We start from the raw sequence: 14,437 nt of genomic DNA on the forward strand, positions 1-14,437 counted from the left end.
TCCTAATATGAAAGGCTTCAATTTCAGATGTTACTTGATAGACAATTAAGCATCTTAACCAATGACTATTAAAATACAACTTAAGAATTTTACAGCAAAGAAAATGAGTATCACAAATATTTTAAAGTGCATCCTCTTTGTACTATTTTTGTAAATTTCTGTGAATGTATATTTATTTCAGAATTAAAAATATATGTAAATGTATACAATGTAGCCACATCTTTAACAGATGATATTTTATGATCCACATTGCTAATTTTTTTTAGCTTTCAAAATACTTAAAATACCAACAAAGTTTCACACAAAGTATTATACGTTTAAATGGCAACTTTATCATATAAAATCAGTAATTTTTCTCTAACTTATCACATAATTACTAAATAAGATCTCCATGACAATTACAAATAAGGTTGGTGAATGGCTTATTCAATCAATACTATTCAATTCATAAAGCACCCCTTCCTCCTAGCAAAAACAGGTCAGATGATTCATTACCTCGTGTCTTCTCTTTCTTTTGTATTCACTGATTTGACCAATATGGGCGCCGGCAGTAAAGGATTTGGCATTAACTGCATAGTGCTATCAGCATATTCTTCTACTGCATGAGTTGGGATTTCCACCAGAGTTAAAATGAAAGCTTGTTCATCCTCACCATCCTGATGTACATTAACTAGATTGACTATCAAAGTTTAAAAGTTAGAAATGAAAAGCTGAACCGTGAAGTGACAGAAAATCACTAATTTATTTCATTTCTAAAAAGTCTCATGACAATTTATCCCAAAGGATAAAAAAACTAAATTACACCCCTCAAGAAATAAGTAAATAAAAAGTATTTTACTTAAAACTTTATTAATTTACTTAAAAATAAGTAAATAAAAAGTACTTTCGTAAAGGATAAAGATGATTCTCTATTGAGAAGATTTACAATTCCTTTTTAATAAGATTTATAATTCTGAATAACAAAGCTTATATACAAAATATTTCAAGTGTCTTTTTTAAAAAAATTTAAGGCCATCATAGACCAATAAAACTTTTTTTTTTCTATAGTCAAATGGGGAGTAAGTAAAAAACATACTATTAAGTTCTACAATACCACTGAAGCAGATTATCATACCTGTTAGGTCTTGAAGATTGTTTACATTCTCTTGCTGGACTTCTGGAATACTAATTGGTATACACTGCCATAAAAAATTAAAATAAAAGAGTAAGGTTAACCAAATCTAAGTTTTAAAAAGATTTCCTGACAATGTGAACAGTTATTGTTTCAAAACTCAACAACTTAGCTAACCTAAGCAGAGAATTTTTCAAGTGTTTTGAAACTTTCAGATGTACCAATAAAATGTTGATTTAAATAAATGCAAATATATACACAAAGGAATTATAAATAAATTTTTAAGTATGTGTAGAATATGAAACGATTTTTGAAGTAATAGAAAAGGGAGACACAAACCCCTCAACCTTCTCTCTATCCCCATCTCAGCAGCTACCGCACCATTAGGAGGTGACATGTATATAGAAGCAAACTGGTCTCTGCCTCCAGCATGGCTCCATCCAATCTGTTTTCCACAAAACTGTAAACACCGTTTTCTCTAAAATACAATTCCAATTATAATTCTCCACTGCTTAAGATCTTAAAACTTTCATTTTGCAACCAACAATGTCAGTTAATTGATTCAGGCAAGAATCATCAATGCAAACTAAATTACTAAATGGAAAAGGTGCTATTTTAACAGAGAAATCTGGTGGGTACCATTCTACCCCAGAGATCAGTTAGTATCACCAATAATGGGATAAACTGACATTATGTGTCCCCTGATATGATCAGTTCAGTTCAGTCGCCAGTCGTGTCCGACTCTTCGAAACCCCATGGACTGCAACACAAGAGTAAAACATCACCTCTATAGTAACTCTTGCCAAAAGACACATAACTTGAGTCTATAATGAGGAAGCAATAAAAGAAATCCAGATTGCAAACTAGCTTGGACTCTTCTAAAATGTCAAGTACACAAAAGAGGGAAAAGAGTAGGAGGACAACTCTAGATTAAAAGAAATGACAGCTAAATGCAACGTAAAAGGCTTGACTGGAACTGAGTGTGATAATAGTACTATCATTTCTCTGTAAGGAAACGTCCCTGGTCTTATAGAAACTGTGGAGTATTTGTGGGTGAAGGCTCATGTCTATAGCTTGCTTTCAAATGGTTTAGTTTTTTTTAAAGTATCTACCAAGATAGACAGCAACCCACAGAGAAAGTAATGTTTACAGCCAGGAATGCATGCAAATGAGGCAAAATGTTAACAGATTTCTATGTCAGATTCTGGCAACTGTTCTCTAAACTTGAAATTATTTCCAAATAAAAAGTAAAAATTAAAAAAATTGGGCAGTAGGGGAAAATTCAGTAACTTTGGATATAACCCAAACTCCTTAGCAAGCCATAAAAACTCCTTTTATGATATGTCCCCAGGCTGCCTAACTTCATCTCTAAGCACTTTTTTCATTTATATTCCACTCACAACTATTTATATAGTCCCAGAGCATGTCATGCTGTTTCACACTTGTACTTCGTCCATGTTCCTCTCCCTTCACCGGGCTAATTCATGCTTGTTCTTCCAGATTAAGGATTTGCTCAGGGCTGGATGCACATTAGAATAACTACAGGAACTTGAAGCAAGAGTTCTCTCTGTATAAAACACTTCCTTTTTTAAAACTTGTACACAAAGCTAGCCATTGGTTATTTTATCTCTATGTTCCAGAGACTAAAAACACACTCAATAAAAATTCTACCACATACATTCTCAGAAAAGCAAAATTATAGGGAAAGAAGAAAAGATTAGTTGCTGTCAGAAGCTGGGGGTGGAGAGGAGGAGTGACTAAAAAAGGACACTGGAAAATTTTGAAAGTGATGGAATTGTTTATATGTATCAGTTATATAACGATATATGTTTTTTATGTATCAGTTATATAATGATATATGTTTATCAAAATTTGTTTAATTATACTCTAAAAAGGGTGAAATTTATTGTGTGTAAATTAGAACTAGCTAGCCACTCCCTGTTATATTTTACATCCTTTTACCTCTGGCACATTTAGTGTAAGCACAGGGTCTCCATTAATGTCCTTTCCCAGAGGCTCTTCAACAGAACTCTCACCAAGACCCATGCCCAAACCACATGTATGGGGTCCTGACTCAGAATAAACAGCTGGAGCAGCTGATGATATCGGAACTTCTTCAGATCTCCGTTCTTGATCTTCACCTCTGAAAGACAGGTTAGTATATATCTGAAAATAAGGAGACAGCCACAGAATAATATTTAGAGCTGGTATGTCAAGGTTCATCCCATTTAATGGTTTTCCAACTTTTAAGACATACTAAATGCAGTGAAAGAAATCAAAGAGGACACTAATAGATGGAGAAATATACCATGTTCATGGATCAGAAGAATCAATATAGTGAAAATGAGTATACTACCCAAGGCAATCTATAGATTCAACGCAATCCCTATCAAGCTACCAACGGTATTTTTCACAGAGCTAGAACAAATAATTTCACAATTTGTATGGAAATTAAAAAAACCTCGAATAGCCAAAGCAATCTTGAGAAAGAAGAATGGAATGGGAGGAATCAAACTGCCTGACTTCAGGCTCTACTACAAAGCCACAGTTATCAAGACAGTATGGTACTGGCACAAAGACAGAAATACAGATCAATGGAACAAAACAGAAAGCCCAGAGATAAATCCATGCACATATGGACACCTTATCTTTGACAAAGGAGGCAAGAATATACAATGGATTAAAGACAATCTCTTTAACAAGTGGTGCTGAGAAAACGGGTCAACCACTTGTAAAAGAATGAAACTAGAACACTTTCTAACACCATACACAAAATAAACTCAAAATGGATTAAAGATCTAAACGTAAGACCAGAAACTATAAAACTCCTAGAGAACATATGCAAAACACTCTCTGACATACATCACAGCAGGATCCTCTATGACCCACCTCCCAGAATATTGGAAATAAAAGCAAAAATAAACAAATGGGACCTAATTAAAATTAAAAGCTTCTGCACAACAAAGGAAACTATAAGCAAGGTGAAAAGACAGCCTACAAAATGGGAGAAAATAATAGCAAATGAAGCAACTGACAACTAATCTCAAAAATATACAAGCAACTCCTGCAGCTCAATTCCAGAAAAATAAACGACCCAATCAAAAATGGGCCAAAGAACTAAATAGACATTTCTCCAAAGAAGACATACAGATGGCTAACAAACACATGAAAAGATGCTCAACATCACTCATTATCAGAGAAATACAAATCAAAACCACTATGAGGTACCATTTCACACCAGTCAGAATGGCTGCGATCCAAAAGTCTACAAGCAATAAATGCTGGAGAGGGTGTGGAGAAAAAGGAACCCTCTTACACTGTTGGTGGGAATGCAAACTAGTACAGCCACTATGGAGAACAGTGTGGACATTCTTTAAAAAACTGGAAATAGAACTGCTTTATGACCCAGCAATCCCACTGCTGGGCATACACACCGAGGAAACCAGAATTGAAAGAGACACGTGTACCCCAATGTTCCTCGCAGCACTGTTTACAATAGCCAGGACATGGAAGCAACCTAGATGCCCATCAGCAGACTAATGGATAAGAAAGCTGTGGTACATATACACAATGGAGTATTATTCAGCCATTAAAAAGAATTCATTTGAATCAGTTCTAATGAGGTGGATGAAACTGGAGCCGATTATACAGAGTGAAGTAAGCCAGAAAGAAAAACAGCAATACAGAATACTAACGCATATATATGGAATTTAGAGAGACGGTAATGATAACCCTGTATGCGAGACAGCAAAAGAGACACAGATGTATAGAACAGTCTTTTGGACTCTGTGGGAGAGGGCGAGGGTGGGATGATTTGGGAGAATGGCATTGAAATATGTATAATATCATATATGAAACGAATTGCCAGTCCAGGTTCGATGCAGGATACAGGATGCTTGGGGCTGGTGCACTGGGATGACCCAGAGGGATGGTACAGGGAGGGAGGTGGGAGGGGAGTTCAGGATAGGGAACACGGGTACACCTGTGGCAGATTCATGTTGACATATGGCAAAACCAATACAATATTGTAAAGTAATTAGCCTCCAATTAAAATAAATAAATTTAATAAAAAAAAAAAAAAAAGACATACTAAATGCAATAGAACAAATTTTCACAGCTACCGCTTATGGTCAAAGTTGACCCAGAATATGAAGCAAATCCCAGAACATCTTTCCTCTCTTACCTTTCAGTTAGGTGTGTTTCTTGTGAAATACTGGTCTCTTCAATACCATGTACAGATGCCACTTTGCTCTGCTCTGTACTCTCTGTTGCTGTAACTGACCCAAGGTTTTTATCTTCTGTTTCTTGAGAAGCATTTTTCTCAGTTTCTTAAATAAAAAACACATTTAAAACATAGACTTTATAAAATAGTAAAGTCAAAATCTCCACATTAGAAATATATTCTTTTTTCAAAGATTACCATACAGTGGCTCTTCCAAATTTCTCTTAATCCACAAAGCAAGCTTTTTCACGTGGCAGAAAGGTGGTCTGGGCCAGTTACACTTTTTATGGTAAATGAGATAATTAATGAATCTGCATTGCACCTATTTCACTCCTGGCAGCCACAACAATTATTAGCTCAGTTCAGTCACTCAGTCATATCTGACTCTTTGAGACCCCATGGACTGTAGCACGCCAGGCTTCCCTGTCCATAACCAACAACTATATTTCTACTTTATTATAACAGCAGTATAATCAGAAACACACATACAAAGAGGTTGAGAGGTGGGTACTCATGAAGTCTGGCTGTCCACCCTAGGGGAAGTGTTGGGGAGAGAGCTGATCTGTAAAGAATAATGTCACAAACAGGAAGACAATGATGTCAATATAAAGAGGTAACTGGACCCTGCACACTGAGAGATCTTCTGGGTACTGCTCAAGCCAAAGAAATGAATTTACTAACTGAATCACAGGCACTGCTGGCTCAAAGGAAATATTAGAAACCAGGAACCCCAAAACGGGGAAAATGATACTAAATATTCAGATCCTCTACATATGGAGAGGACTGAATACAATCTAGGCAGCCTACCACTGCTTTTCCTGCTCCCACTAGTACCCTAAGGGGTTGAGACCTTGACAAGAAGGGCAGATGGAAAAGGAAGTGGGACTAGGGTTCAACATGTAAGTCACAATATAGTGAGGCCATTGAAAAAATTGAATAAATGAAATTGAAAAAATAGAACAAGAGCACTATGCAATCATATGGAAAGATTTTTTTCACTATTTAAAATTTAAATAATTAAAAATTTAAATTTAAATATTTTTTTCAATCTTTAAAAATGGAATGCACTAACATAAAGAACTCAATAATGAAAACCAACTTAATTCTAAAATGAGCATGGATCTTGGGAGACGTTTTTCTAAAGAAGATATGCAAATAAGCACATAAAAAGATACTCAACATCAGTTAAAAGGGAAATAAAATGCAAATCAAAAGCACCAAGATAGGACTTCACACCCACTAAGATAGCTATACTCAAAGAGACAAATACTAACAAAGGTTTGGGTGGATACAAAGAAATTGATACCCTCACTGAATGTTGGCGGAAATAGAAAATGGTGTAGCTGTATTTGAAACAGTTTGGCAGTATCTCAAAAGATTAAACACAGAATTACCACATGACCCAACAATTCCACTTGTAGGCATAAACCCAAGAGAAATAAAAACACAAGCCCACACAAACACATAAATGAATGTTCTTAGCAGCATTATTTATAATATCCAAAAGGTGAATATACTAACCACTGAACTGTACTTTTTTTTTTGGCAGGGGGTCGGGGGGTACACGCAGCGCAGCTTGTGGGATTTTAATTCCCTAACCAGGGATTGAACCCACGCCCCTGCAGTGGAAGCATGCAGTCCTAACCACTGGACTGCCAGGGGATTCCCAAATTGTACACTTTAAATGGTGAATTCTATGGTATATGAGTTATCTCAACAAAACCACCACCTTAAAGAAATGCTGGACAGTAGATATAATATGCATGTATTTTTGTTCTTGCTGAAAGGAATATACATGTGTGTACATATATGTGTGTATGTGTGTATATACATACACCCTTATTTAGATCCTCATGTGGATAAAACATTCCTGCTGCTAAGCTGCTAAGTCACTTCAGTTGTCTCCGACCCTGTGCGACCCCATAGACGGCAGCCCACCAGGCTTCCCCATCCCTGGGATTCTCCAGCCAAGAACACTGGAATGGGTTGCCATTTCCTTCTCCAGTGCATGAAAGTGAAAAGTGAAAGTGAAGTCGCTCGGTCGCGTCCGACTCTTAGCGACTCCATGGACTGCAGCCTACCAGGCTCCTCCATCTATTGGATTTTCCAGGCAAGAGTACTAGAGTGGGGTGTCACTGCCTTCTCGAAAACATTCCTGGAAGTCCATATTAAAAACTGATACTGGAAATGGGATTAGGGGACTGGGAAACCAAGAAAGGAGGGAGTTTAAAAAATTTTTCCCTTTTGGGTACCATCTTGTTTTCTGCGACATGCATATATGCCTAAGAGATGTATGCCTGAGTACTGACATATAAACAGACACTGAGAAATATATATATATATACACATACATATATATATACACAAAGAGAAAGTTTGATCAAGTAAATATAGTGAAAGGGTAATAACTACTGAAACTAGTTGGTGGATTTATGGGTATTTTATAGCTCATTCTACTTTCTGTATGTTTTAACTTTTTAATAGTCAGGTTAAAATAACTGCAACAACTGAATATCCCATTTGAAATGACAATAAAATTTCTTGTGACAAAGTAATTTTGTAACTTTTAAGGGAACAATAAAGTTTACCTCTTTGAATTTCCACTTCTTCTCCTTTAGTTACAAACAAACTAGGAACTTTCTGATGAGCACCAAATCTCTTGGTCCCTAAAATCTTCTTAAGATTTGGCTTGGGCTTGGCAAATCTACTTCTCTTTCTCAAATTATTGGTCACTTCAGAAGTTGTAGTCCTAGAAACAGGTGAGAAGAGAAACTGATCAACTGTGGAAAAAGTCTCTCTCTCACATTGATTCCCTCTATCCAGCACTGGTACAGTTAAATGCCATCTTCTCAGGAGCTACATCATCTAGGGTGTTTATTTCTTAATGCTAAAATTATTACATGGTAGAAATATCTAAAAGCTTTGAGAAAAGAAGAGAATCTGGACCAGGTCTGTAAAACGGGGACTGTATTTACATAGGATGGTTTCTTTAAAGCTTAAAACATGCACTGTGGTTAATTTTAATATGTAAACCATTAAACTAAAATCAGAATCAGCTAATCCTTCCTTACTTTTAAAGGGTGAAGAACTAGCACTGCCCACTTTACATTTAATTAATTATTACTCAAAGGTATTAGCCAAGTTGATGGTTGGTTTATATATATTTATAAATTGAACACTGTAATTTATTTTGTAAAGCTCAAAAAACAGTAATAGTTTATAAAGCAAAATAAACCTGGAGGATGTAGTATTTTCCTTTACTTCTTCTGTCAAACCAATTTCTTCTTTAGTATTCTGTTTATCCACATCCAATACAATCTTGTTTTCTTCTACTGATGGAGATGTACTATGGACAGATGAAGAAGGTTCCTGACATTCATGAACAGTTTTGAGATTTACATTATCTGGGCTAAAAGGAATATGGCTTTGATCGATTGAATGAGCATCAGGAAGTACACATATTCCTATTGCAGAAAAAAACAGAAAATTAAAATTGACACAAATAGATGTCCAAATAAATCCTTCAACATGCAGCAACTGCCAAATTTTTTTTTTTTTTTTAATTTTTTTTTTTTGCAGGGGAGTGCGGCCACCACCACACTGCACAACATGTTGGATCTTAGTTCCCTAACCAGGGACTAAATCCGTATCCCCTGCAGTGGAAGCACAGTTTTAATCACTGGACCACCAAGGAAGTCCCTAATGTTTTTTTTTCTTTTTTTGAATAAACAATGTGTTAAAGATTTATTAAATTCATTAAGGATAGGACTGAAGGAATGATAAAATGGGTAAAACACATTTGAGAAACTAAATATCTATATTATTTTTAAAGTATGCTCTTTCTGGTTCCAAGTTTAAATTTATGACCTCATATCTCATGCTAGCAACTTGACATGTTCTAAGTTTAATAATTCTTACAGACTGAAACTTTGTTATTATAAATAAATCCTTTTGTTACTTTCAGTAACTATATAACCTCAGATGAATTTCAAGACAGGATTATCTTTATTTATGATTTTTTAAAACCAGTATTTTACGTGCTAGACATTTGTGACAGGTTACAATGCAATACTTTCCCATTGAAAAAGGGGTCCTACAGGGAACACAAATCAAGAAACTTCCCTGATAATTATACAGTCATAGGCCTAGAAGGCTGACACTTCAATGGCAGGTTACTCGTCAGGAGTAACCTGCAGTTAAAATAATTAAAGCAGCATAATTAACATAATTATCTGTTTAATATACTTAAAGTAGAAGGCAGGCTTCCCAGGGGGCACAGGGGAAAAGAATCCACCTGTCAATCCAAGAGATGCAGGTTAGATCCCTGGGAAGTAGGAAATGGCTACCTACTCCAGTATTCTTCCCTGGAAAATTTCATGGGCAGAGAGCCTGGCGGGCTACAGTCCATGGGGTTGCAAAGAGCTGGACATGACTGAGCGCACGCGCGCGCGCGCACACACACACACACAAAGTAGAAGGTACTTTGACAGTAAAGACCACAGGCTAAAATAAAATACTAAAAGTCTTGGCTGACACATATTTAGACCAACATAATAGTCTAAATAATCTCTATGACTGCTACTATCCTCCACACTGTATTTGACTGTCATGGAATTGAGAAGTCTATCTAAAGCAGCAGCTTCTCCGCCAAAGAAACATGCACAGAGTGATCAGTGATCAATGAACTTAGCTGACCAATGATACTTATGATGATAAAGGTAGAGGATTCAGCAGATTAACTATTCCACGAATACCTATTATCCTTAGTAAACCCAGTGCACTATGTGAAAACAGAGGCCACTACATTTGGAGGGCCAAGTAAGGATGGATCAATACATGTGTGTGTGTTTAATTGCTCAGTTGTGTCTGACTTTTTTGCAACTCCATGGACTGTAGTCTGCCAGGCTCCTGTCTATGGGGATTCTCCAAGCAAAAATACTGGAACAGGCTGCCATGCCCTCCTCCAGGGGAGCTTCCCAACCCAGGGATCATATACATACATATTACGTTTTCTAGAAAAATAACAAAGTGACACTAACTTCAAATATAAAAAGGCAGATAGTCACTTAATATTCAAATATGAGTATAATCTCTTAAACACTGGATTTTAAAGGTTTCTTCTTTTGTTAGGACTTCTCCTTTATTCTTACCATCACTCTGTTCTGGGCTAATCTCTGACTGCAACACCAGATCTCCCATAGTCAGTAGGGTTATGGCAGCTTCAGTGCTCCCATCGTTGGTACTTTCTGAAAAACCAAACCAACATTAATAGAAGAATGAATCTGGAAAATTAAGTTTGTTTCTTTAGAAAAGAATTTCAATGTAGATGTTTACCCTCTATTAATAAGTTTCCATACCAGTAACCCCTTACTAGGGTTAGTTTATATACTACAAATAAAGAAAGTAACAACTGTTGACTTTAACCCACTGAAAGTGTCTCCTTCCCATTAAATAACTCAATACCTTCAAAGGAAATATTCACATCTGTGCATTATCAGAGAAAATACATACTTCTTTATTAAACAGTTAATCACTCTCTAAACCAGCATTCCAAGAATCCAAGTTTCTCCTAGAAATAATACATTTACCTGCTAAATCTTCTCCTTCAACTTTTCAGCAAACTGACTCATTTACTATCACCACTGCTAAATCACTGTGCTTGTTGGGCTTAACCAAGAATTTTTAGCAGTTTCCTTATTAACAGTTACCTGTTTCAGCTTGGGAATGTCCACCTACGGTCATTTCCTAAAACAGCAAAAGAAAACCATTAATAATATTTTATATATTTTCCCAAATACATGTTCTGTATATCAAAAAGCACTACATTTTACAGGTCTTTCAGTGCCTGTGGTTACAATGGAGTGGAAATTTATAATTATTTATAACATTTCATAAACAACAGAAATGGAGTTTAACAGTCAAATATTTTCAACTCTTGCTCCTTCTTTTACCTTTTCCTTATATGCAAATTTTAACTGTAGTCATATGTAACAAGCATCTGCCTTTCTTACTTTCATAATCCTTCACCTTTAGTCATACCTGCTACTAGTTTTGACCCAATGGAAACCAAGGTCGGAAGAATATCATGAATTCTTTATACTACTAGTTGGCTTCAAACTTTAAAAACTTTTAGCAAATTAAGAACGTATACGGGCTTCTCTGATGGCTCAGTGGTAAAGAATCAATCTGCCAATGCAGGAGACTTGGATTCAATCTCTGATCCAGGAAGATCCCACAGGCCGTGAACAACTAAGCCTGTGCCCTGCAACTACTGAACCTGTGCTCCAGAGCCTGGGAGCCACAACTACTGAGCCCACATTCTGCAACCACTGAAGCCCGGAGGCCCTAGAGCCCCTGCTGTGCAACAAGAGAAGCCACCAAAATAAGAAATCCGCACGCCGCAACTAGAGAGTAGCCCTGCTGTCTGCAACTAGAGAAAAGCCAGTGCAGCAGCCAAGACCTAGCACAGCCAAAATAAATTAAGTAATCATTTAAATAAATAAATAATGTATTAAAATTAAAAAAAGAGAGAGAGAGAGAAGTAGTTACAGGATCTATGCCCAGCATGGCAACATGAGGAGCTCTGCTGGCCTTCTCCCCAGTGAAACTGGCAACATTTATTAAGGAGCCACCATTTAAAGCCTCTAGATCTTAAAGGCATAAGATGCTCATATGTTTGAAAAACTGTTGAAAATCAGTAACAAAGGTGAAAGTCCGTGCTATTTGAACTAAGACTGTTCTCTCCCTCCTTTCAGCTCAGTGAGGCAGAAACTCTACCTCAGACTGCTGCAGCCAAGAAAACTGGGACCTTTCTCCCTGAGGGCCACAGCTGGAGGGCTTTCAGTTCCTGATATCACAAAAAATTTGGTACCAGATTATCATAGATAATAGATTAGTATCTATTATGAATATGGACAAAAAAAAATCCTCCATAAAATACTAGCAAATTGAATCCAACAACATAAAAATATTATATGCCATGACTAAGAAGAATTTATCCCAGGGATCCAATTTTTCGGTTTAACATCCAAAATTCAAATCAATGTGTTATATCATATCAATACAATAAAAGACAACAATTAGATGATCATCTCAAGAGGTGCAGAAAGAGCATATGACAAATTCCAACAGTCTTTCATAATAAAACACTTAACACAAAGTAGGAACAGAATGGAACTTTTCAATTTGGAAAAAAGCACCTATGAAAAATCCACAGCTAACATCAAACTGGACATGGAACAACAGACTGGTTCCAAATAGGAAAAGGAGTACGTCAACGCTGTATATTGTCACCCTGCTTATTTAACTTACATGCAGAGTACATCATGAGAAACGCTGGACTGGAAGAAACACAAGCTGGAATCAAGATTGCCAGGAGAAATATCAATAACCTCAGATATGCAGATGACACCACCCTTGGGGCAGAAAGTGAAGAGGAACTAAAAAACCTCTTGATAAAAGTGAAAGAGGAGAGTGAAAAAGTTGGCTTAAAGCTCAACATTCAGAAAACGAAGATCATGGCATCTGGTCCCATCACTTCATGGGAAATAGATGGGGAAACAGTGGAAACTGTCAGACTTTATTTTTGGGGGGCTCCAAAATCACTGCAGACGGTGACTGCAGCCATGAAATTAAAAGACGCTTACTCCTTGGAAGGAAAGTTATGACCAACCTAGATAGCATATTCAAAAGCAGAGACATTACTTTGCCAACAAAGGTCCGTCTAGTCAAGGCTGTGGTTTTTCCAGTGGTCATGTATGAATGTGAGAGCTGGACTGTGAAGAAAGCTGAGCGGCAAAGAATTGATGCTTTTGAACTGTGGTGTTGGAGAAGACTCTGAGAGTCTCTTGGACTGCAAGGAGGTCCAACCAGTCCATTCTAAAGGAGATCAATCCTGGCTGTTCTTTGTAAGGAAAGATGCTAAAGCTGAAACTCCAATACTTTGGCCACCTCATGCGAAGAGTTGACTCACTGGAAAAGACTCTGATGCTAGGAGGGATTGGGGGCAGGAGGAAAAGGGGACGACAGAGGATGAGATGGCTGGATGGTGTCACTGACTCGATGGACGTGAGTCTGAGTGAACTCTGGGAGTTGGTGATGGACAGGGAGACCTAGCGTGCTGCAATTCATGGGGTTGCAAAGAGTCGGACACGACTGAGCGACTGAACTGAACTGAACATCAAACTTAATGGTGAAAGACTGGATGCTTTTCCCTTCCTATAATCAGACTGTACTGGAATTCTAGACATGGTAATTAAAGCAAGAAAAGAAATAAGACATCCAGACTGGAATGTGTGATAAATTGAATTATATCCCCCAGAAAGATATCCCCGCTGAAGTCTTACCCACCAGTACTGTGAATGTGACCTTATTTTGAAACAGGGTCTTCTACATATAATCAAGTGAAGATGATGTTATAGTGGGTTAGGGTTAGCCCTAATCCAGTCAGACTGCTGTCCTCATAAGAAAAGCAGACACACATACAGGGAGAACAACATCATGGGCAAGGGAGACAGGGCTGGATTGTGTTGCCACAAGCCAAGGAATGACATGGACTGCCAGCAACTGCCATCACCAGCGGCACCTTGATTTTGGAATTCTAGCCTCTAGAACTATGACAGAATATGCCACTCAGATCATGGTACTTTGTTACAGTAGCCCTACAAAAGTAATACAGAAAGGCAGAAGTAAAACTACCTCTATTCATATATGCCATGATCTTGTATGTAGAAAATCCTAAGGACTCCACTGAAAAACTGTTAGGATAAATGAGTCCAGCAAAGTTGCAGGATACAAGATCAATATACAAAAATCAAATGTAGTCCTATAAATTTGTAATAAACAAGCCAAATTTGAAATTAAAGAAAACAATTCTATTCACAATAGCATGAAAAATAAAAATATACTTGCAAATGAAGGAAGCGCAAAGCTCATACTCTGAAAACCACAAAACACTGTCAAAAGAAATCAAAGAAGAGCTAAGTGAATGGGAATATATTCCATGTCCATTGACTGAAAGACTCAACATTGTTATGAAGGCAATATCTATTCCTCCAACTGATCTACAAATTCAATGCAATCCCAATCAGAATCTCAACTGACAT

The 14,437-nt window shown here is 36.9% G+C and overlaps 1 protein-coding gene across 1 annotated transcript in view; it reads right to left on the minus strand.

The window, feature by feature from the left end:
- The window catches only part of BDP1 (B double prime 1, subunit of RNA polymerase III transcription initiation factor IIIB), an 83,741-nt gene that overhangs the window by 17,427 nt on the left and 51,877 nt on the right, over window positions 1-14,437 (minus strand). Inside the window, exons 27-34 of the mRNA XM_044932623.2 lie at window positions 11,042-11,078; window positions 10,484-10,579; window positions 8,569-8,797; window positions 7,922-8,082; window positions 5,295-5,439; window positions 3,074-3,254; window positions 1,115-1,178; window positions 496-679 (exon numbers count right to left, since the gene is read on the minus strand). Of these exons, the coding sequence (XP_044788558.2) occupies window positions 496-679; window positions 1,115-1,178; window positions 3,074-3,254; window positions 5,295-5,439; window positions 7,922-8,082; window positions 8,569-8,797; window positions 10,484-10,579; window positions 11,042-11,078 (1,097 nt within the window). The remainder of the gene's footprint in view (window positions 1-495; window positions 680-1,114; window positions 1,179-3,073; window positions 3,255-5,294; window positions 5,440-7,921; window positions 8,083-8,568; window positions 8,798-10,483; window positions 10,580-11,041; window positions 11,079-14,437) is intronic.

Source organism: Bubalus bubalis, chromosome 19, assembly GCF_019923935.1.
Source record: "Bubalus bubalis isolate 160015118507 breed Murrah chromosome 19, NDDB_SH_1, whole genome shotgun sequence".
Lineage (NCBI taxonomy): Eukaryota > Metazoa > Chordata > Mammalia > Artiodactyla > Bovidae > Bubalus > Bubalus bubalis.